Source organism: Lampetra fluviatilis, chromosome 23, assembly GCF_964198595.1.
Source record: "Lampetra fluviatilis chromosome 23, kcLamFluv1.1, whole genome shotgun sequence".
NCBI lineage: Eukaryota > Metazoa > Chordata > Hyperoartia > Petromyzontiformes > Petromyzontidae > Lampetra > Lampetra fluviatilis.
Window position 1 is genome coordinate 11,544,534 of NC_136297.1, and position 23,339 is coordinate 11,567,872.

The 23,339-nt window shown below is 56.7% G+C and overlaps 1 protein-coding gene across 3 annotated transcripts; it reads right to left on the reverse strand.

Annotated features, from left to right (window-relative positions):
• Positions 1 to 645: 645 nt before the first annotated feature.
• Positions 646 to 17,600, reverse strand: PDXDC1 (pyridoxal dependent decarboxylase domain containing 1). 3 transcript variants are annotated; one of them, XM_078867222.1, is made up of 23 exons: positions 17,512 to 17,600; positions 13,562 to 13,632; positions 13,218 to 13,277; positions 12,963 to 13,058; positions 11,632 to 11,781; positions 10,283 to 10,472; positions 10,005 to 10,073; positions 9,623 to 9,701; positions 9,292 to 9,376; positions 9,094 to 9,142; positions 8,553 to 8,654; positions 8,098 to 8,223; positions 7,586 to 7,700; positions 7,250 to 7,311; positions 6,965 to 7,070; positions 6,337 to 6,508; positions 5,896 to 6,014; positions 5,420 to 5,526; positions 4,871 to 4,963; positions 4,310 to 4,406; positions 3,843 to 3,944; positions 3,534 to 3,628; positions 646 to 2,511 (listed from the first exon to the last, which is right to left on the reverse strand). In XM_078867222.1, the coding sequence occupies exons 1-23, from the start codon at positions 17,533 to 17,535 to the stop codon at positions 2,137 to 2,139; spliced, it is 2,544 nt and encodes an 847-aa protein (XP_078723348.1). In that variant the 5' UTR covers positions 17,536 to 17,600; the 3' UTR covers positions 646 to 2,136. The 3 variants fall into 3 exon arrangements, with proteins under 3 accessions (XP_078723348.1, XP_078723349.1, XP_078723347.1); XM_078867223.1 differs by having other exon boundaries at positions 4,898 to 4,963; positions 13,556 to 13,632; XM_078867221.1 differs by having other exon boundaries at positions 13,556 to 13,632.
• Positions 17,601 to 23,339: the final 5,739 nt, after the last annotated feature.

The following is a 23,339-nucleotide window of genomic DNA, read 5'->3' on the forward strand; positions in this document are numbered from 1 at the left end:
CCCTGGCTTGCCAGAAGGCGGTGGGACTGCATCGGGCTCCCCTCGCCTTGCGTGGGTTTTCTCCAGGTGCTCCGGTTTCCTCCCGCACGTATCGCCATTCATTAAACAGACTCCTAATGCCTTCATAGAGGACGACAGATCTTGGGCAATTGTTGGCACCGGCTCACCGTCCGTGGTTCCTCCTCGTCCCTCGAAGAGTCGAGCGAGTGAATACTTTACAGCCGGCATGTTACGAGTCTAAATGATTGCTTTTTTTCTATTCCTATGAACAGGCATAAAACATTTTTAGACGGAACAAAATAGGGCGTGATGGCGGTGGAATGCCAGAACAATTCACGAATAGAACGCCTGTTCTGGCTGAAATTAAGCACCGCATATACGGACAGTACATTTATACGGTTGACAAAAAAAGCTTTCCGTGTGGCTGCACTGTCAGCAAATGACGCGTGCACAACGCATGCAGTCGTAACCACGTGGCCACCGTCATCGTCAACTCCGTGGCCGGGAATCGAACTCGGCTAACCGCATCGCCGCTTCCCCTCTGTCGCGAACCACACTCGATTAACGTCGTTAAATTACGACAGTTCCAACATCGAAACGTGTTGTCAATTTCACAAAAGTCTCTGCACAACCCGCGTCGCGTAATTGTTCAACGATTCTTTATTTTCCAAAAATCCCCAGCATCAACAATGAGGACGGAATCAGCCCAGACACCCAAAACCGAGTATTAGACCCACGTGTAGGAAAGAGCCTTGCAGCATCACAAGGAATGGGCCCCCAGTGATCACACACCGCTGACACACATCCTATTAAGTGCAAAAACAATTCCGTGACACGAAATAATAACATAGCTCGAGTTTGTTTTTGATGAGCCTTTCGAAAAATCCCCAGAAAAAACCCATACACGTCAACGAACACCGCTACACGGGTTTGATGAACCCATCATCCGAGCAGGGGGGGGGCAGGGGAGGGGTATGGGGGGGGGGGCTGTCAAACCCAGCAGGATTTGGCCGGGCCGAAAAACCAAACAACTTCATATGGTATTTTGATCCAAGTTTTAAATTACTTTAAAGTGTCCCTGTAATATTCCGAACAGCCTCAGTTTGCCAAGAAAAGAATCCTGCAATTACACATTATATGTACATCCTTGCTTCCAAAGATCGCCCCCAAACCGCTTTGCCACAACCGCGCGTGTGACCGATGCACGCCCGTCTCTCTCCCGCCACGCGATTGGAAAAGGACGTGGAAGCGAGCATCGTGGAGTGAACGACAGACCGGGCAAACGCACCCAAACTCACCCATCAAACGCGCTCGTTGCTGCAGCCCGCTCGCCCCCTTCATTCGCGAGCTCCCAAAACCTTGGGTGTACACCCACAGGGCGCGTCGACGGAGTGGGGGGGGCTTTACCAAGAGGCATTGGCTCCTCAAACCTTCCTTGGCTCCTGAATGTTTCCGCCTTCTTCAGCTGCGAAGTCGTCTCGTTATTACTGCCTCCATACCCGCTGCCCACACACGCAAACAGACACGGTCCCTTCGCTCTCGCAGATGCGTTCCGAGAAAAGGGAGCACACAAAACGAAACCGCACTGGGAGACGGCTACTTACGTGTGTTGAATTTCTTTAGCACCGTACGTAGCCAGCCGCGCAAATCGGAGTGGAATAGCGCATACAGTACACACACAGCACAAAAGCAGTGCTGCCCCACGTCCGACCTCAAAGCCGCATGTCGAGCGAATCCGCACCGCACAATCCAGCGAATTTTTTGAAATAGGTTAGCCGCGTATACAGTGCGCAAAATCGCACGAACCGAACCCGCACAGAGCGAGGGAAACCTGCACCTATGCTCCAAGTACAACGAAGGTCTGAGTGCTCACAAGCAGCAAGGGTGAGTGGGCCACATCCAAGGGCACATTACAGCGGCGACACCGGGAGCCACACCACCCCTCCCCCATCTCTTCTCCCGTCAAAGAAATGCTTCACATTAAAAACCCACGTGACTTACCCCGTGGCCCGGTGGGTGGCGGCAAATTGAAATTTACACCTTTCATGTAAAAATTTACTTCTTATAAATGTTAATCCAACTATTTATATAAATGTATATAATTTGTATTATTTGTGTAACTTTAACGTTTTTTTTTTACTGCCCCTTTTCCCCTTCAGATTCCAGCTCCGAGGACAGCCCGGTCGCCGGGTCCTGGGAGAGCGAGCGCGACGGGCCCGACTCGGACTCCGTCACCCCCACCACGCTGCTCGACTCGCTGCCAGCGCTCGGCCCGCTCGCCCCCCCGCTGCTGCTCGTACCCCCGCCGCTGCTGGTGCCCCCACCGCTGCCCCCGCTGCTGCTCGTGGCCCCGACGCTGCCCCCCGTGCCGCTCAGCTCGGAGGGCGTCGTCCCGGCGGGGCTCCCCGTGGCGGGCGAGCCGCCCGGGTCCTCGGCGTCGTCCCCTCCTTCGTCGCGCTGGGCGACGGCGCCGACCTCGGCGGGCGAGCCGGGCGAGCCGGGAGGGCGTTCCTGGAGTGAGGAAAGCGCGGCGGGAGGAGTGGGGATTCGGTGTCACGTGGCTACAGGCAGCGGGCGGCGGCTCCCGCACGTCGCTACTCACCGGCGGGAGAGTTGCCGTGTCGTGGTGGGCTTGCCAATTATCTGTCTGCCCACTTGCACACTGGATTTCCGCCTTGGCGTCCATGTAGCATTGACGTGTAACACTTGTACGTCAACTGCGTCATTTATAAGTGGTGAACGGATGGATGGTTACGCACACCGATTCATGATGATGACTTGTTCCTGTGAGCAATGCCAAACTCTCTGCGCTGGCCCAGGTCTGGCCCGGTTCAGCACCAGGGTGTGCCGTCAATCGACATTGCACCATGAACCACGAGGATCTCTAGGGCTGCCCCCCCGCCCATTACTCCCCCTACCCTCCGCGTTCGCAGCCAGGGGAAGTGATCTCAACAGGTTCTTTATTACCAAGCTTAACGCAGTCAACCATCAGTTTACAGCAACGACACTCAACTCAGCCATACCCACATGCAAATTAAGCAACGCGCACCGCACGCACCTGATGGTTGCTCATCACGGAAAAATGCACCGTGGGGGTCGAGGGGGGAGCGTCGCGAGGAGTGGAGTTGGGTAAACACTGGCCTGAAAACCGTGTCACGTTGGTTAGTCCATAATGACTTATGGAAAGCTACAGAAGTGCACGCGTGTATATTTAACGTCTTACGCGCGGCCGTGAACCGCGGTGTTGACGTCACGGAGCACGGTTCGATTGCACATTGACCCCACAACGTCGCGCAGGTTCCAGGGTGGGGGTGGGGGAAATGGCAGCCTGGCAGCTCCGGGCTAAACTCAGCCGGGAGCAGGCTGCTGCGGGAACTAGTCTCACCGAGTCTCGCTTATTACCAACCACCAGGTGGACGCAGTGGTGCAGTGCCCGACATCGTGGTTACGGTTCGTGGTTACGGTTCGTGGTGCGGTCAGCGTGACATCGCGGTCGCGGCGGTAGCGCGAGGACGCGTGCGCGCTGGCTGTACCGTTTGGGACGGGGCCTCCTCCACCACAGCGGAGTTGCTCTCGTTCTGCTGCCCGGCCTCCGACGTGTGTGACGAGTGCCTGAAGAGTTTCTGAGCTGCGGGGGGGGCAAGGGTTCAATCATTTTACCGGTCCCTCCGATCGCCGCTGCCCACAATGGCAGAGCGGACAACGGGCACCGGCACGAAACACAGCGGCTCGGCCAAACGTCGCGGCGAAATCGCTGCAGCGTCATCAGGGGGTGTGGGGGGTGTGGGGGGCGCGGGGGGGTGTTGAGGGGGGGGGGGGTGTCCGGGGAGTGGCGGTCTCACCGGAGAGGTGGGAGTGTCTTTCCGATGTTGGGGTCACCGGGGGGGTTGCGTGCTGAGTCTGCATCTTGGAACTGTATGTGCTCTCCGTCGACTCCAGAGCCCCTACCCAGTGAGCGCACCACCAGAGTCAGCACCACCGGCACCGCGGCCGGCACCAACACGACCAACGCCAGCGGCAGCCTCAGCAGCACCGTCGGCCAAACCCGTGACAGCAGCAGCACAAGGACCACAGGCAGCAGCAGCAGTAGCAGCAGTAGCAGCAGCAGTAGCAGTAGCAGCACTCCAGCGCAGAAGACGAGTGAAGTTATCGAAGGGAGTTCAAAACATGGACTGGAGTGCCGCTGGATGGGAGCACACGGTGAATGGACGGGCCCTTGCGGGGACAGCGAGCGTGCGGACACACACATGCGTGCGTACACATGATCGTTCGCGTGTACACATGATCGTGCGTGCGTTCTCGCTCGTACCGGCCATCAGGTTGAAGGCCTGGCCACGCATGGAGGCGTGCAAGGGCGACAGCCAGTTCAGCACGGAGCCCACGACGGGCAGCTGCCTCAGCACGCCCTGTGCGGTCACACACGGGAACACACACGGGAACACCCCGGTCACACACGGTTACACACACGGGAACACCCCGGTCACACACGGGAACAGGCGGCGACGCACAGTCACACACGGGAACACCCCGGTCACACACGGGAACACACACGGGAACACCCCGGTCACACACGGGAACAGGCGGCGACGCACAGTCACACACGGGAACACCCCGGTCACACACGGAAACACACACGGGAACACGTATGGTCACACACGGAAACACACGGGAACATACGGTCACACACGGTCCCACACTGTCCCCCGCAGTCACACATGGCCACGCGCGGTCACAATCGGCGATGGGCGCGAGTGCCTAACACGCTGCCCTGTAACGGGGGCCCCCGGTTGCTCAAGGCCCGCCCCCCCGGTGGGATCGGGCGGGCTGGGCGACAGCGACGGCACCTCTGCAGCGCTCCCTACAAGCGCACCTCCTGCATGAGCTTATCCTGGCTCGCCTTGCGCAGCTGCTCCTCCGCCTCGTGGATTCCCTTCTGCACCATGTCCGCCATGTTCTCCAACAGCTGCGGGGGGGCGACACGACGGGACGCTGAACGCACGGGCCGGGACGCCGACGACCCTCGGCGAGATGGAACGACACTCCTCGAACATTCGTGAGCGTTATCCCAAAGCGGATCACGGAATCGTGGATTTTATCCTGGAGAAATCCTCTGAGCTGTCATGCTCTTTTTTCACAGACGTCGAGCAGGGGCGCGTCACAAAGTTACAATAACAGACAAACCCTTAGCAGGCACACGGGAACGGACGAACAAAGCTAATGTCTAAAGGCTTTCAAACCATGCTTGGAGAGCGCGACAAACAGCCGCTGAACCTGAACGCGGAGGAGGGGGCGGGGGATTACAATGACGCATTCGACGCGCGCTGTTTAACGCAGAGGCAAACGTCACGCCAAGGCGCGCGGGTGGCCGGAGTTTGCCGCGGGCGGCTGTTGTACCGTGGGCCCCGCGACAGTTCCTGACCTTGGTGCTCTCCTCGACCTCGCGGGCCGTGTCGGCGATCGTCTCCACCAGCGCGCGCACGTCCACGTCATCCGCCACCATGCCCACGTACACGCCCGCCTGGCCCCCTGCGAGCACGACGACGGAGACGACGATAACGCAACGGGTTTCATGTTATTATTATAAGCTGAACTATTTTTATTTTACCAGGTAAGGCCCACTGAGCTGTATAGCTCTTTTTCAGAAGCGACCTGGCCATCTCAAATGATAGCTCAATGAAGTGGCTTCATCATCGTGTGGAAATTTATTGCAGCCAAATACTCGGAATGTACGTCGATTCTAAATGTGGAGGGAAAACCCGGAGGACCCAGAGAAAAACCCACGCGACCATGCACACACAAACTCCAAACATACACAGACTTCAGGGTCAGGATGGAACCGACGACCTCCTGCATATCATGCGAGGGAGTTAACATCTCGCCACCGTGGCGACTCACCGCCACGGAACGGGACGTCGGAGCCCAGCTCCACGAGCTTGCGCAGCGCCTCGGCATTAACGCGCTCCGTGTCGGCGCCCCTGCGCGCCGGGTCCACGTCGCCCATCGTCAGCTCGAACCTGTGGCACACACCGGGCCACGCACGTCACTCACATCGCTTCAATACATACACATGCACGCACGCCACTCACACCGCTTCGCTACATACACACGCACACACGCCACTCACATGGCTTCAATACATACGCACGCACGCCACTCACACCGCTTCCCTACACACACACGCACGGCACACTGATCACATCGCTTCCCAACATACCCACACGCACGGCACACCGCTCACATGGGTTCCCCTCTACCCCACACACACTGACACACCGCTCACATCACTGTGCGTGTGCGACCACCGACGCGTGCAGATGCCCGCGTGCCGTTGCTCACCGCACGGCACCCAGGCCGGCCCAGCCCGGCTCCTCCAGGTAGGAGAGGCTGGGCTGCGCGAGGGCCTCCCTGCGGAAGAAGTGCCGCAGCCGCAGCGTGGCGGCCATGACGGGCACGGCGCCCCCGAGAGCCTCCACCAGCGCGTCCACGTGCTCCACCGCCGTGCCGAGGCCTACTCGCCGCCACCACCGCCACCGCCACCACCGCCACATGAGAACGTACACAGAAGTACACATATACATATTCTGGCACAGGGAGTGACCAACAACCCCCGTCGGCACCATCGATGGCAGGGGCATGAGCTGTTGGCGACACAGCAGGAGCTACATGATGGTTGCCATGTAGCCGTGGTGGTGGTGGTTGTTACCACGTGGTGGCGGTTGCTGTTGTTTCTACGTGGTGGTGGTGGTGGTTGCTGTTGTTTCTACGTGGTGGTGGTGGTAGTGGTGGTTGCGATTGCCGCGTGGTGTTGACTGCTGCATTGTGGTTGTTGTTGCGTGACGGCGGATGTCACGCTGTGGTTGTTGCCGTGCGGTGGTGGTTGTGGCGTGGCGGTTTGTAGCTGCGTGGCTGTGGTTGTTGTCGTTGTTAAGCGTGCGGTAGTGGCGGTGGCTATTGCTGTGCTTGCCGGCGGCGCAGGAGAGGGGGCTGAAGCGCAGGCAGACTCCGACGTCTCCCAGCTCCACCGCGTCCACAGCGCACGCCGGCGCCGCCCGCACCAGCTCCTCGCCCAGCTGGCCCGCGGTCAGGAGGCGACGCACAAACACACACGCGCGCGTGTACGTCACGGCGTTAAGACGCTGCACCGTGGATTTCCGAGCAGCTGAGAAGGTTATCCTGGATCCCTCATCCTGGGAGCACCCCATCCCCGAACCCTGACCCCTTCCCGAGTGGTGCCGCTGCTGCTGCTCACCCATCGATTGAAGGCGTCCATCACGTCCTGGTTCACGTCCTCAGCCGGGTCCCGCTCCGACGCTGCGCACGGTGTGGCACGGTGTGGCACGGTGTGGCACGGTGTGGCACGGGGTGACACGGGGTGGCACAGGGGTGCCGCGGGCAGGAGTCAGCGACACGAGACGGCATTCCGACCGACATCACATAGCTCACACAATTCTATCCCGGTCGTGCTCGAGGCATCACGTCACGACATTTCATTCATTAGGAAAAATCTCGCAGTGAAGTGCATGCGGGTGGAGCCCTGCCAGCGGTCCACTGGCAGGGGGCCCCACGGGGCGGCCGCACTCGTCACCTGGCTGCCACGAGTCGCCCGCGTACTTGAAGAGGACGACGGGAGAGCTCAGCTCGTCCTCCACTAGCGTGCGCACCCCGGGGACGAGTTTCAGCTTCTCGATGAGCCGCTGACTCTGATGCACGCAGCAGCAGCGGCGGCAGCACAGAGAATCGCGTCAACACGAACCCCTCGGCTCTGCCGCACCGCCGCTTAGCTTCTCGCAACGGTCGATCGACGGCGTTCGCATGCGTCGATTGCCGTGCATCGAGAAAAAAAACTATAAAATCTGTGCCGCTGGGGTGTGGTGTTGCGTAAGTGTGTCGGTGTTGTGCGGTATATTGCGGTGGGTTGGTATATTATCGTGGTGTGGTAGTGTGCTGCGGTGGTGTGGCATGGTGCTGTGTGATGTGTGGTATATCGTGGTGTAGTGGCACGGTGCGCTGGAAAGGTGCGGTGACACGGTAGTGCAACACAGTGGCGCGGTGCGCCGTGGTGGTGGTGGTGTATCGGTGGTGGGGTGTGGGTCGTACGAGCGCGGAGGCGTGCCGCACGCGCTGCACCACGCCGTCGTGGCCCAGCCGCTGCAACGACAGCCACAGCGGCAGCGCCCGCAGCTTCTCCACCGGCTGGCACGACGCGAGACCCGCCGCCAGCGACTGACATGCACACACACACATGGCACACAACACACACGGCATACACACGGATGATATGTCACACACACATGGACACACACACACACGGTGCACAGACACACGCATGCAGGATACATGTCACACACACGTGGGACACGCACAAGCGGAACACACATCATGCACGGGGAAAAATGCACACGGACACACACGCAAATACACAAGGTGCGCATGGCACACGGACACGTGGCACATGAAGATACACGTAGAGAGTGCTGATGTATTGTGCAGAGGCATGAGAGAGCTGGGATGAGTGTGCCGGGCGTGGTGAGGTATGCAGGTGAGGCGCTCACCAGCGCGGGGTCGTCATGGCGATACAGCGTGACGGCTGGGCACGCCGGAAGGCCCAGCCAGGGCCCCGGGGTCAGCGTGAGGCTGTCACACTTGACAGCGGCCTGGTTGTTCGCGCACACACGCACGCGCTCGTGAGCACAAAGACAAAGATCTCCTGTCTAGCCTTAACAGACTGTTAGGGCAAGTGCTGTTCTCGAGCACCTATGAAGGTCGGCACGGCACACGAGGGGGTGGGTGGCCAGTACCACGCCTGGCCGCCTTTGTCTCCCCAGCGGGGATGCATAGACACCTCACCAGGTACTCAATTGAGGAGACCTAAGGGAGGCCCAGGACCGGTTCTAATAATCATCACCGATCTTGGTCGGGAGCGGGAATCAAACTCGGGTCGCCGGGTTCATAGCGCAGCGAGCTAACCGCTACACTAGCGCTCCCCACACACACCCACATGCTCATGAGCACACACGCAACACACGCACACACACACAGAGGGGGTCGCTGAGGGTTTAGATGGAGGGGGGGGGGCTGGGGAGGGGGGCTCACCAGCACGGATGACGAGACATACCCCAGCACCAACGTGGCGAGATTCACCCTGCGAAAACGCACGCACAGTGAGCGAGTGGCACGCGCCAGACAGCACGCTGCGAGTGCGGGGTTACGGTGTTGTGCGGTTTTGCGGAGGTTCGGTGGTGCTGCGGTGCGTGCTGCAGTAGCGTGGCGGTGCGGTAGTGCCGCCGTTACCCCTGTGCGTGCAGCCACAGGCCGTGCTGGTCGCACAGCTCGCGGAGACGCCCCAGCTTGTCCGTGTGCCCCGCCACCGGTGTACCTGCGCCACGGGGGGGGGGGGAAGAGAAAGGTGGTGGGTGGTGGGGGGGGGTTCGGCTTTCGCTTCCCCCCGCCGAGCACTCCGCCACCGAGGCTCCGTCGCTCTGAGCCGCCCGGTTAGATTCCCCTGACTCACGCGGGCAATTCTAGAAGCGAGCTCAAATGCTGAACGCGGATGGGAGGAAGCAAGAAGGGAGCGAGGGGGGACGGAGGGAGGGAGGGGAGGAGGGTGGGAGGGGGGCAGCACCTGCGTTGGCCACAAGCAGCAGGGGCAGCTTCCCCGAGGAGATGTCGTCCTTCACCAAACGCTCCAGCGAGGCCACGTCCTGCTCGCACACGCACGCACGTACGTTAAAACACGCGCACACACACCACCAAGCATGCGCACACACACGCGCACTTTAACAGGAGACACAGTCGCACGAGGAAACGCTGCCATGCGCACATAAAACCAACAAAGTGTGCAAAGTTGCGCACACACACACACAATTAGGTGCGCTGCATGAATTGGAGTGTGTGGTGTGGGCAGGCGTGTGGTGGTACGGACAGGGTGCGTGGTGCAGGTAGGTTGTGTGTTGCGGGCACGCTGTGCGGGCAGGGCAGGGCGGCCCCGCTGGTGCTGTACGCACCATCTGGTGCTGGGAGCCGAAGACGGTGTTACACGGCACGGTGCACAGGCAGGACAGTGGCAGTCCCAGCTGCGCACGCACACGCCACACACACACACGTGTATACACACACATCATCAGTCGACGCATCGCCACGTGCCAAGGGGTCATGGCTTTCTCAGGGTGTCATGGCCTCTCAAGATCGGTTTCATGGCGGGGGGGAGTCTTGCCACCCTCCCCCCCCATGAAAGACCCCCCCCACCTCCCCGCCGGTGCCCGCCGCGAGCGCTCACACTCACCTGGCGGCACAGGTGCTGCGCGGTGCCCGGGCTGGCGGCGGCGCTGACGTAGACGACAGGCGGCTGGCGCGTGAGTGCCTGGAAGCCGTCCGTGGCGTAGTCGTCGTAGCGCGAGTGCAGCGCCAGGCGGCACACGCGCAGCAGCCCGTCGTGCTCGTCGCCGTGGTAGTAGGCCGAGCCGTTCTCGAAGCTGCGCGCGCGCGCAGGAACCGAGCGAGCGCGAATCCGCGCCTCCGATTAGCGCAGTTGGCTACGTTCGGTACGAAAGAAGTTCAGCGTACATGCCAACCGAACGGTAGGGTAGAGAAACACACGCCGTGGAAAGTTCCACTCGGCTCCACGTCCTCCCCGTACCGCATCAGCGCCGGGGAATGTTGAAAATCCCCGAGCAACGTTTGACGATTCTTCTTGTCATTATTTTTTTTTGTTAGAGCTATGTCACACGAGAGCTGAGCTCTTGCTAAACAACGACACGTCGTATTTAAAAACTCTCGACATTCCTCCGGCTTTGCCGATAACCAAAATCACCACCACGGTGGCGAGATGTTAACTACCTCACCTAGTATGCAGGAGATCGTGGTTTCGATCCCGACCCTGACACCTGTATGCCTGGAGTTTGCAAGTTCTCGCTCCCCATGGTCGCGTGGAATTTATTCTCCGGGTCCTCCGGTCATTCCCTCCACATTTAGAATCAACATCATGCGTTTAAGAGCACTTGGCTGCTGTACATTTTTCCACGTCATATACCTCGTAACATATGGGAGGAGAGAGGAGAGTTGTGCGTGTTGGTTGAGGGGGATCCCAAGCGATTAACAAGGTGGGCTTCCCAGGGGGCACTGGGCCCTGAGCATGTGCGGGGGTTTGTCTAAGAATGGATCTCGAGTTTTTTTTTTAAGTCTGCCTCCTTTCTTTCATGCGTGCACCCCAAGGTGGTCCAGAAAGGCTGGAGGGTCCTGGGAGTTGTTGAAGAAATGGTTTTAAGTGAATCGTCATTCAAACTGGACGTACGTTTAGGACATGGGAGGGTGAGGGGCTTGGGCTGGTTGGTGTCGCGGGGGGCGGGGGTCAGTCAGGGTAGGGGGCGGGGTCAATCAGTGTAGGGGGTGGGGTCAATCAGTGTAGGGGGCGGGGTCAATCAGTGTAAGGGGGCGGGGTCAGTTGGGGTAGGGGGCGGGGTAAGTCGGGGCACGGGGTGGGCTAAGTCGGGGCGGATTCAAGAGACAACCAAAATCCCTCCGATGGCAGCAACAACAGAACAACAGATCACTCTTGCGGGCCAACCTGTGTGTTGTTGTAGTTGTTGTTGCGGTGCACGAGGATTTGCCCGAGGGGAGGGAGGGGAGTCTCACCGGAAGAGGCGGCAGAACCACAGCATGGTGTCGGAGAGGATGCGAGTGGTGAGGCGGCGCAGGCGCTCACGGGGCAGCACGGACATGTAGGCGGCGAGGCTGTGGCCCAGTAGGGCCACGTGGGCGCCGTCTCCCCCGCCGCTCACCAGCCTGCGCCACAGCGGCAGGGGACGGTCGCAACGCGGCACGGGGACGCGGCGCCAGCACGCGCGACACGCGAGATACAGACGCGACTCGGAGGTGCAGACGCGACACAGAGATCGACAGGACATGGAGACAGGCACGACACGGAGATAAAAAAACAGCAACACCTCAAATCCTGCCCGCACAACACAAAGAGCCTGTCGCTTAGACTCTGTCCATTCAGTCTGATCTCTAGCCCTCTCCTCCTTCACGTCGTCGCCGACCGTTTGTCCGCGTCATCTCGATTGCTCCAACGCACGGCGGTGGCCAGAAGTCGTCGCAGCCACAACAGCACCCACCCCCCCCGTCCCTCGCTCCCCACCGGGGCGGCCAACGTTCAAGTGTCGCGCGCGCAACGGCGACAAGTGAACGGACGACGAATGCAAACGAAACGCGACCGTTTAGTATTCCGCCAGAGAGGACAGCGCGCACAGCACGTCCCCTCTGAAAGCCTCCATTAAGCAGGCATCCGCTAATTGCGCTAATTGGCACACGCTTTCCGAAAGGTCACGTGACTGGGCTGCCCCCCCCCCCCCAATCCATCCAGCCCCCCACCCACCCACTCGCCACCCCCCACCCTGCCCCCACTACGCTCCAAGCCGAAGAGGCCCAACCTCTCCACGCGGCGGCGGGCGATCAGGTTTAACCGGAACAGACGCGGGAAATTAGGAGGATCTTCAAAAAAAGAAACCCCAAACCAACTCGACCCCGGACATTGCTTGAGGCTACACGTAGCTTGTTTAAATACCGAGGGCCCAGCAACCGCATTAACCGCACCCACCGCAACACTTGTAGTATTTTGTTGCAATTACTGCCGACCAGAGACGCGACATCCGCGGGCACGTCCCCCGCCCACCACCTTCCCGCGCGGCTCGATGAATCGTCACGACGTGCGCCCGCCTGGTTTGTACCGATTTTCGCTCGTTCTCGCGAAAAATGTAACTTACAATTCGCTGATTATTTTCATCAGACACAAATAATCTAACCCTGCACGCATGACGATATGCACATATCGTGAACGTAACTATTAAAAAAAAACATTTTCTTAATTCGATGAATCGTTACTTTTCGACCGCTTTCCAAGCACGCCCCCCCCCCCCCCCCGTCGCCACTTCCCAGGTGGATGTCGTTTCGGCGCGCCGGCTCACCCTGCCGGAGCGGAGTCGCCCTCCTCCCCCTCCTCCGCGTCGTCCCCGTGGATGAGCGTCTGCACCAGCTCCAGGATGCCGCTCACCGTCTGCCCGCTGGAGCCACGCAGGACAGCGTCGGGGGGCGGGGGGGGGGGGAGGTCAGAGGGCAAACGGAACTAGGGTTGGTGGGGGGGGGCGGTGGTCAGAGGGTAAAGGGACTCAGGAGGGGGTCAGAGAGGAAAAGGTCAACGGTGTTGAGAGGGCTCGGGGTACCTGCTCTGCAGCGGCCCGGGGATGTACCTCCGGTTGACTCCGTCAGTCTCATCTCCCGACCTGGCACACGGGGACATGCGCGGCTGTTAACGCACACCTCCTCGCAGGTGACCGCGGGGAAGCGCACGTGTGCGCGCTTGCGCAGATACGCGTGTGTAAGCGTGCGTGTGCACATAGCCTGGCACAAGCGCCGTGGTGACGTCAGCGCCACTCAGTGGTGAATGGTGGTTGTTGTTGCTGCGGGTGGCGTGCGTCAACACGTGTGTGCGTGCACAGCGTGCACAGCGTGCATGTGTGCACAGCGTGCGTGCAGTGTGGGTGGCGTGCGTGGTGCACACCCTTGCCTGTCCCCGAGCACGCGGATCGCCTCGTTGAGGCTGCGGCCCATCGCTGCGAGCGCCGGGTCCACAGCAGCCTGCGGGGCACACACGGGGGGGGGGGGGGGGTTTGCAACTACATAAAGCTCAACACGTGACTCACCGCAACTACACGTAGCTTAACACGACTACAAACAGCTCAACACAAAGTGTCCATCGGAGGTGGTGACACAACATGGCCTCACCATGCCTACAACACAGAGCAAGTCCTGGTGGTCAGCCATCCAAGAACCGGGCTCAACTATGCGAAGCTTCCAAGACTCCCAAATCAAATCCCCGATGGATTTGACGATCTCAATCACCGTCTTCAAGATCTCCTGGATCCGCCCTTGCCTGCCTCTCACCTCTCATCTTACTCTACTGCCCCCCACGTACTCTCCGACCTCTCCCCTCTCATCTCACTCTACTGCCCCCCACGTACTCTCCGACCTCTCCCCTCTCATCTCACTCTACTGCTCCCCACGTACTCTCCGACCTCTCCCCTCTCATCATCTCACTCGACTGCGCTTCCATGCACTCTCCACTCCATGATTTCTATCAAAGCTCCCGTGCAACTTTCGCCGAGTGGGAGGATGTTCACGCTCGTCAAGCACCTCCACTCGCTTCCCCAGGTAATCCGCGCCGTCAACTCTGCTCCCCTGTTCCAAGTTCAGCCTCAACACCTGCATGCGACTGCCGGCCTCTTTCTGTCATAGTGCGGCGGTTATCAACCCCGCGCTACGAAAACTGACGACCCGAGTTCAATTCCCGCTCACGGCCAACATCGGTCCTGGGCCTCCCCTAGGTCGACTCAGCCTCAAATGAGTACCTGGTGCGGTGTGTAAACATCGCCACCCGGGATAGAATGGCGGTCGGGCGTGGTGCTGGCCACCTACCCCTTCGCGTGCTGTTCTGGCCTGCTTATGTGCTCGCTAACAGCACTCGTCCCAAGTCTGTTTAGGCTATACAGGGGGACCTGGATCGCTGTGGGGCCGGGCACAGGGCAGGCGCAGGGGCCAGCGGGCTGGAGGGAACGTATCCCACAAACCACGCCGGTTTGGGAGAGAGGTCAAGTGAGATTTTCACTTGGGGTTATCTCACGCGGCCACGTAAGAAAAAGCGTGACGACTGCAGTGGAAGTGACGTGACATTCCCTGGATGAGTTCCGTTTGCAAGAGTGTCCTGGGGGAATTGTTGTAACTTGCTGACCCGCCCTTACTGGACATCTGTGAAAAAGATCATCATAGCTCATAGAATTCCTCCAGTTTAAATAAAGATTCTGATAAGGATTCTGATTCAGTCTGCCAGTATGGGGCATTGATTGCTTTGTGAATATAATCCCAATTGAGTACTTGTATGCATGTTGAACTTCTTTTGCACAGTACGTAGCCCCATGTGAGCTGCGGTCTGTATCATCCTCATACCATTCATGTACCATGAAGGGTCATTGCCGAAACGTCACCTATTATATATTTTTCCTTTCAAACGTCGCAGTGTCAGTGACAATGTTATGTTTGCTCATACCATGGGGGCATCATTTAGAAAATTCCAGTATCTGCACATTTTTTATTTATTTCACTCACTTATTATAGTTTGACATATACGGAAAATAAAACTGAATGTGCCATCGCCATCCCCGGGGCGGGATAATAAATTCAGCTAATCGGAGAACATTCGTGACACCACCGTGGAATTTTACGAGCAATTCCCCCCCCCATCCCGATACGTGGCCCAGATTTTATTTCTGTCTCTGAATTACAGTCCTAATTGGCTCAACAACAAAGCACGCTCCAGCAAAAACGCCGTCCCCGCGATTACCAAAATATTTTTAAGTGTCCCTGACGTACGCTCGAAAATCGTGGGAACCGTTCTGCTGCAGCTGGATCACGTGATTCATCTCTGTTCCGTGGATGGGATGGATGGGGGCTGATGGAGATTCACTCCTCTCATCTCACACGTGGAGCCGAGCCGGATATATTTCCAGTATTTGACAGTCGAGTGAGCATTGTCTCACTCGAATAAAGCCGCGCACTTATATCTTGTGAGCGAGGCGAAATCGGGTCATGGTGTAAAATAATTAATATACGTCATTATATTTATCCAGGTTACCGAGGTCACATTGCACACACGTACACACAGAGAGAGAGAGATCGCGTGTCAACGCCTCGAATTGACGGCGTGTTAGCAAGCAAGGCAGGTTTCATGTTCTATGCTAAGTGTGTGGTGTGTGTGTGGTGTGTGTGTGGTGCGTGTGTGGTGTGGTGTGTGTGGTGCGTGTGTGGTGCGTGTGTGGCGTGTGTGGTGTGTGTGTGGTGCGTGTGGTGTGTGTGTGGTGTGTGTGGTGCGTGTGGTGCGTGTGGTGCGTGTGTGTGGTGTGTGTGTGGTGCGTGTCGCCGCATTGTGGCGCTGATGTTCCCTGCGCACATTTGAAATGCATCCTGCACGGTAGCCATGCCACAGCCTGCGTCCCACTGGCAGCAAGGGTGGTGATGGTGGTGGTGGCAATCCACGGGTTGAATTGCGCTGCTCAAGACTCATTTACAGGAGGTTGATGCCACGGTGGGATTAAAAAATCAACCCCATTAACCAGACTCTTGGCTTAGTGTGGGAAGCAACAAAAACTCACCCACGCATCGCTGGGTGTGTGGGGGGGGGTTACGTAACACTCAAAGCTCCGCATAGATTGATTCAACAATCTATAACACCGCACTGCCATCCCTTGGCCATCCCTGCAGCCCTGGGGGGCGCAGAACGCGGCCTCCCTGGCTCGTAACGAGGGCAGTCCGGGTCCGTGCGTGGCTCCCCACGGGGGTCCTCTTCTGACAGCCACGGGGTACAGCCACTCCAGCCCCTCCAGCCCCTCCACCTCCTCCACCCTCTCCTCCACCACCCGCGCACTCTGCCCAAAGTTGTTACCCACTGGGGCAAAATGGGGTCCATCCATTCAGCCAAGGTGACTTCGGGGCCACGCACCGCGAACTCGGTAGAAACAAACAAAAAAAAGCCAAACCAGGGCCCGGATGGCGCAGACGTGCGCTCCGTCAACCCCTTGAGTCTGGGGGCAGGGGGGGGGGCAGGGGGGGGGGGGCAGGGGGGGGCTCGCGGGCACCCTCGGTCGGCACGCGGGCCTCGAACCCGTGGACTATCGGCCTCCGCGGCCGCATCTCCCAGCCCTGCCTCCCAGCCCTGCCTCCCAGCCCTGCCTCCCAGCCCTGCCTCCCAGCCCTGCCTCCCAGCCCTGCCTCCCAGCCCTGCCTCCCAGCCCTGCCTCCCAGCCCTGCCTCCCAGCCCTGCCTCCCAGCCCTGCCGCCACTGATCTCCGTTCCCGCCTGCCGCCCTCAGCGCCGCCACCTCGGACCCGTTCGCGACCACCCCCGTCGCTGCTCACCTTGCTGCCCGCAAACCTCCTCGCCGACGCCCTCTCGGCCTACTTGCCCAGCCACACCTCGCCTCCCTGCCCTCTTGGATGCTCTCCCACCCTGCCCACGTCGCTACGCCTGTTGCCACCTCCTCCCCCCAAAATGGCCTTCCCTCCTGCCCGCCTACAGCCTCCGAGCTGCCCTCCCTCATGCCTTCCCTGCCCCTCTGCTGCCCTCCACTTTGCTCTCATCCTTGCCCTGCTAATTGCCTGGCACCGCCGTGCTGAGCTCCTACCTCGGTGCAAACCCCAGGGTTGCCCTCCGCCTTCACCCGTGCTGCATTCGTACTCCTGCCCGTGCTGCCCGCCTGCCCCCTGTGCTGCCCTCCTACTGCTATACCCGTGCTGCCCTTCCTACTCCCCCGGTCTTGCCCTCTTCCTACCCCGTGCTGCCCTTCCTACTGCCCCGGTCTTGCCCTCCTCCTACCCAGTGCGTGCTGCCCATGTTGCCCTCGTTATCCCACGCTGCCCCCGCGTTGCCCTCGTTACCCCGCGCTGCCCTCGCTGCTGCCCCTCTCACCTGGCGTGGCGAGGCCTCGTCCATGTCGCGTGTTTACTCGGCAACGCTTCCGCCTTCCGCCTGTCGGCCACGCTGGCACCGACGTCACCGCGCGGTCGTGACGCAAGCGCGTTTACCGCAGACGTCACCGCGCTTCGGGCGTCGTGACGTCGGGGTGAGAGTGGGGCGTCACCGCGCGGTCGTGACGCAAGCGCGTTTACCAAAGACGTCACCGCGGCGCGGGCGTCGTGACGTCGGGGTGACAGTGGGACATCACCGCGCAGTCGTGACGTCACCGCGCTCACCACACATCAACGCGACTCGTGGCGACGTGACATCAGTGACGTCCCCGCGCGTCGTGACTTACTAGCAGGGGGACCTGCGTCACCGCGCGGACGTGACGTCACCGCGTAATCAAGTCGCAGCGTGGCAAGGCGTCAAGGCGTATAGTGTCGTCATTACGCACACGTTACGTCACAAAGTAGTCTCGCTAACGTGCCGTGGTCAACGACGCACTGCGTTGTGCCGTCATCTGAACGGCCGTGTGGCGTGATGACGTCATAGAAGCCACGTGGCCTGTAATCGTCGAGCACCGTGGGAGGCAGCAGCGAGGAAGGTTGGTGGATCACACGCAGATGCCGTGAAGCTCCCTTCCCCATGGGCGTCGAGGAGGAGCCGTATCTGGCTTGGCAGGTCAAGGCAGCAACATCAAAGTGTGGACTAATTTCCATCTGTTCCAACTCCGTTCCCGTGGGCGTCGCGAAGGCAAACCCCTGGCTCGCCAGGAGGTGGCAGTACAGCGAGTTGATTTCATCTCGCAACCGTTTCCATTCAATGTCAGAATCTTTATTACCCCTGGCTAGATCAGATTAATTACGAAGGGGACGTCCATAAATGACGTCACGCGATTTTTGACCCCCCCCCTCGTCACACGGCGTTCCAAGAAGTCAGACCCCCCCCCCCCCAAAAAAAAACTTGTCATTTGTAGTGCGTATTTAATGTGCCGCTGCACTCTGATGTTGTAGGAGAAAACATTTATTAAAAAGTCTATTTAATTAAGTAGAACGTGTTGTCTATATTTATTTAAAGTTGCGCATTTTGATGTGACGTCACATTTTTCACCCCCCCCCCCCCCTAGGTGCGTGAAGTCATTTATGGACGGTCCCTTACCTTGGATAGATCAGATTAATTATGACGTTTTTTTTCACAGTTGTCAGGAGGAAAAGGGTTGGTTTATCCGGGCACTCCGATTTCTTCCCGCAAGCATAAACACTCATTCACGGACATGGGGCATTTCTTTGCCAGTATCAAAGTATAAGAATAGGTTTTACCCTCTCTGGCAATGAAACAGTTGTGTCAAGATGTTCAAACACCAAACAGAAACATCTTGCCAGGAATCACGTCTGCATTAACCACACGTACTTAGTGAACATGTAGACAAAAACATGCTCTGGTCATACATGGTAATGTCTTTGAAACTCGTTGGTCTACACCAGAGACAGCCTTCATTAGGGCCTCGTCTCAACTAGTGTTAGACCAGGGGCGGACAGCACAAAGACAATGCACTATGAGGGCATTCATAGCTCGGGGTTTACAGCTACAACATGGGACCTTTCTTCCCGGTATCAAATTATAAGAATAGGTTTAACCATTTCTGGCCACAAAACACGTGTTAAGATGGATTTTGACTTAAAACTTTCGTGACTGCAGGAATTCATATTTTATGGTTGTTTTGGTAAAGTCACGTAGATAGACTAATAACAACACATTTATTTTGATTTAAAGCTTTCGTGACTGCAGGGATTCATATTCTTGGTTCTTTCGGTAAAGTCACGTAGAAGGGAAATAATAAAATAAAATATTTTATATATATATACCAACAATAACTAATTTATTAAAAAGATCACGACGTTTCGATGTCAACAGAAGCGGTCGTTGCGATCGAAACGCGTGATATTTTAATCACTTTATTTTATTTGTATTACTATTCTATCTACGTGACTTCACCGAAAGAACCATAGAATAGGTGTTTAAGATGCTCAAACGCCGGACTGGAGGAATCGTATCTGCATTAAGCACACATACTTGCGGCGACATGCAAACATCAACACGCTCTGGTAATGTATGCATTGTCTTTGAAGGCTGTGTCTGGTGTAGACCAATCAGTTTCAAACACAACGCATACATTACCAGAGCATGTTTTTGTTCGCATTGTTCACCACAAGTATGTGTGGTTTAACGTGATTCCTTGCAAACGGTTTCTGTTTGAACATCTTAACACAACTGTTTAATTGCCAGAAAGGTTGAAACCTATTCTTATACTCATTCACGCTTTAAGTCAAGATTCATTCACAGACTTGGCAAAACATCATCCGAATTATAGGACCGCAGAACTCGGGAAAAAGCGATCACCAAAAAAATATATAAATAAATGTACCAATTATTGGGACCTGGGGGGGGGGCGAGTAGGGTAGACGTGGGGGCATAGAAGTACAGTACGGCACAATATATATTTTTTATTCTGCACTGCCCTCTGCTGCTCAACTGTGAAGCCGCCGCAGCAGCTTAGGTAGGGGAGAGGGGGGTAGCCACACCTCGGGTGGCGTTCTGAATCGTGCTCGCCTTCACATTTCGTCTCAGCCCCGTCCAATTCAAGCACTTTCCTGGCTCCGCTCTCTCTCTCTCTCTGTGCCAGCCCGGACGAGATCTGGCGTGCGCATTCCGAGCAATCTGCCTGCAGACAAATGAGTTGCGGGGGGTATTGGGTGACAGGACAGTGCGCAGCATTGCATTGAATACCCCGCGAAGGGACACCTCGTCTCTCTCTGCCACTCTCTCCCCAAAATCGGGGGTGCCGATTTTTATTCCGTGAATGGAACGCCCAGGCGAGGGACTCCACTACCGAACTGCGAAATGCGGCGAGGTGCAAACCATTTGTCGCGTATCACTGATGACTGCCCCCTTAGAACAAACCAGGGCGGTATTCTGGTGGAACAAGCGGACTGCTCCACTCAGCTACCCCAATACAACCACTCCACTCAGCTACTCCAACACAACCACGACACTCAGCTACCCCAACACAACTACTCCACTCAGCTACCCCAACACAACACGCCACTCAGCTACCCCAGTACAACCACGGCTGTATTCCAGTGGAACAAGCGGACTACTCAACTCGGCTACTAACCCGAGCCGCTGCCGTGGAGTGTCCTACAACATTCACAATACTCTACAATTGTACCCTGCTGCTGCTGCTGTTTTTAAAGGCCGTACGAAATGAGACGAATGGTGTTGTATTTTAAACAATCAACACAGCGACACCGATCCGACAACACGACACCATCCTGACATCACCAGCCCCCGGGCTCACCCCCGCCCCCCCCCACCATTCTCCACTGTCAACATTACAGTAGACGAATTACCATCAACGGGCATCAACTATCCACTGTTGGATGAAGGCCTCTCCCCATGCGGTCACAGTCTCTCTCATGGTCGGGCGATGCTAACGATCCATCTAGCTCCTGGAATAAACGAGGATCGATGGATACTCATGGATGACCCCTTATGATCTATGTAACCCACCTATATAACCCCCAGGATCTAGGATCATCGCGGATTCCATCTCCTCTCGTGGTTCGTCTCGACCAACACGAACAGCGAGGCTCTGCGTGCCTCCTGGCTCTCGACACCGCCTTGAGCTCGAATTGTCCTCGAGATAACGCTTCAGAGTTACAGTCCACGCGTGCGATCACAGCACCGCAGTGACGTCTCTCCTCTGGGGGGGGGGGGATTTAAAAAAAAATTTCCCTTGGACGCTTCTTCCACGCTGGTCAACACGTTATGATATAGCGGTCGGAGTTACACACGCTTTAGCGCACCGCACGCGACCTCTGCTGATCGATAACCTGTGGATGTACACACACGTGCACGCTCTCGTACTGCTGAGGGTTTTAAGGAAGCCTACCCGTTGGTTCAACTGCCGCTCCGGGAGGACGAACTCACCGCGACCGGTTCGCAAATGTCAGAATCATATTTTTTTCTGGATGAATCCGATGAGTTATAAAGCTATTTTTCGCAGATGCCCATAGTCGGGACGGGTCCGAACGTTACAACAGCAAACAGTTCAAAAATACACGATATGAAAGGTAAACAAATCACTCACAAAATATATACAAATAAAACGAAACTATTAAAAAAATAATCTTACCAGATGAAGCCCACTGAGCTATTAGCTTATTTTTCAAAAGAGACCTGGCTATCACAAATGTAAATGTTGTGCATTTACTCTCCAACACACCGGTGGGCTGAAGTAGTAGCCAATTGGCGTTTTGTTTACGTAACAAATCCCTTACTAATTGGCTGTGTCGGGTAGCGGAGGGTTACGGCGCATTTATACTTACGCGATCGAACCCAACAACCGTTTGTCATGAATAATATTGGTCGCGGAAGACGACGTGTTAAACAAGCGATAACTCTACGACGTGGCCTATCATGTGGAAATAGCAGCAAAATAATCGAAATAATCTCAACGTCGAGTGCTGCTAACCATGACAAGCAGCATCCAAGGCCAAGTTACTCCTCGGGGTTCAACAGCTGATCGATTCCTTGATTCGTTGATGCCTCGCCGGGAATTGTGTGCGTAAGAATGGATCGTTTGAAATTCAGGGAAATTATTTGCAAATCGCAAGCAAATGTTGCGTTTCAGAACACGGAACGATCACAGACGATGCAAACGAGACACGGCGCAGGAGACGGACAACACCCGCGGTTTGCTACGTACGGTGCGAACGAAGTTCAACACAGGGTACACGGTACGTACACACGAGACGCAGCACGGAACGCAAACAATGCAAACGAGATGAAACAAAGGGCGTACGAGACAGGAAACACACCAGACAGATAATGCAAATGAAACGTCCTCGAAAAATCTCAGCACATACATCGATAACAGCCTGGCCTTTAAAGGAAACCAAAAATACATGAGAGGCGACGTTTCGGGCAATGCCCTTCATCGTAGCGCGCTGCTTTCTTGGGCATGGCTGCCGATGACGGATCCATTTCGGACGTTCGCGCGTGCCAATCGGCGCATCGTCATTAATCCCGCGGCAGATGCGAAGAGCAATCCCACGGCTTTCGGAATAGACCGTCAAGTCTGACGTATCGACATTCGTTTAACAACCTTGGATCGGTTGCACGTATCGTGCGTGTAATGAATCGTTATCTACCCACGAGGGAGGGGGGATAAGATAGCGGTGAGAACCACGTGTTCTGTCACGAACGGCTCGAAGAATCCTGAAGCTGCTAAACAAAACGAATTCTTATTTACCCGATAAAGCCAAACTGAGCGATTAGGTCGTTGTCCAAAGGCGACCTGGCCAAGCGTGATAGCTCATTGAAGCGGCTGATATCATCACCACGCCGTGCGAATTTATAGTTGCAGCCAACATGTACCTAAGCGCGCGTTCGATAATTATAAAACGGTGCGGTTAGTTGAAGGGCAAATCCGGAGGAGCAAGCCGGAGAAAAATTCACTCGATCACCACGGGGAAGAGAGTAAGAGAGAGAGAGAGAAACACGCGAACTCCAAATATACAACATGCATCGCCAGGATCGTTCAACCAAATTCGGCTGGAATTACGCACTCCCCCAAGGCCGATTGGGGCGAGTCGAATATACAGGTACATACTCTTAGTTTTTTCGGTAAAGTCACGTAGGTAAAAAATTAAATAAAAATTAATAAAAATAAAATAATAAAAAATCCGAAACGTCGTGAAAATTAATAAAAATAAAATAATAAAAAATCCGAAACGTCGTGATTTTTTATTCTTTTATTTTTATTAATTTTAATT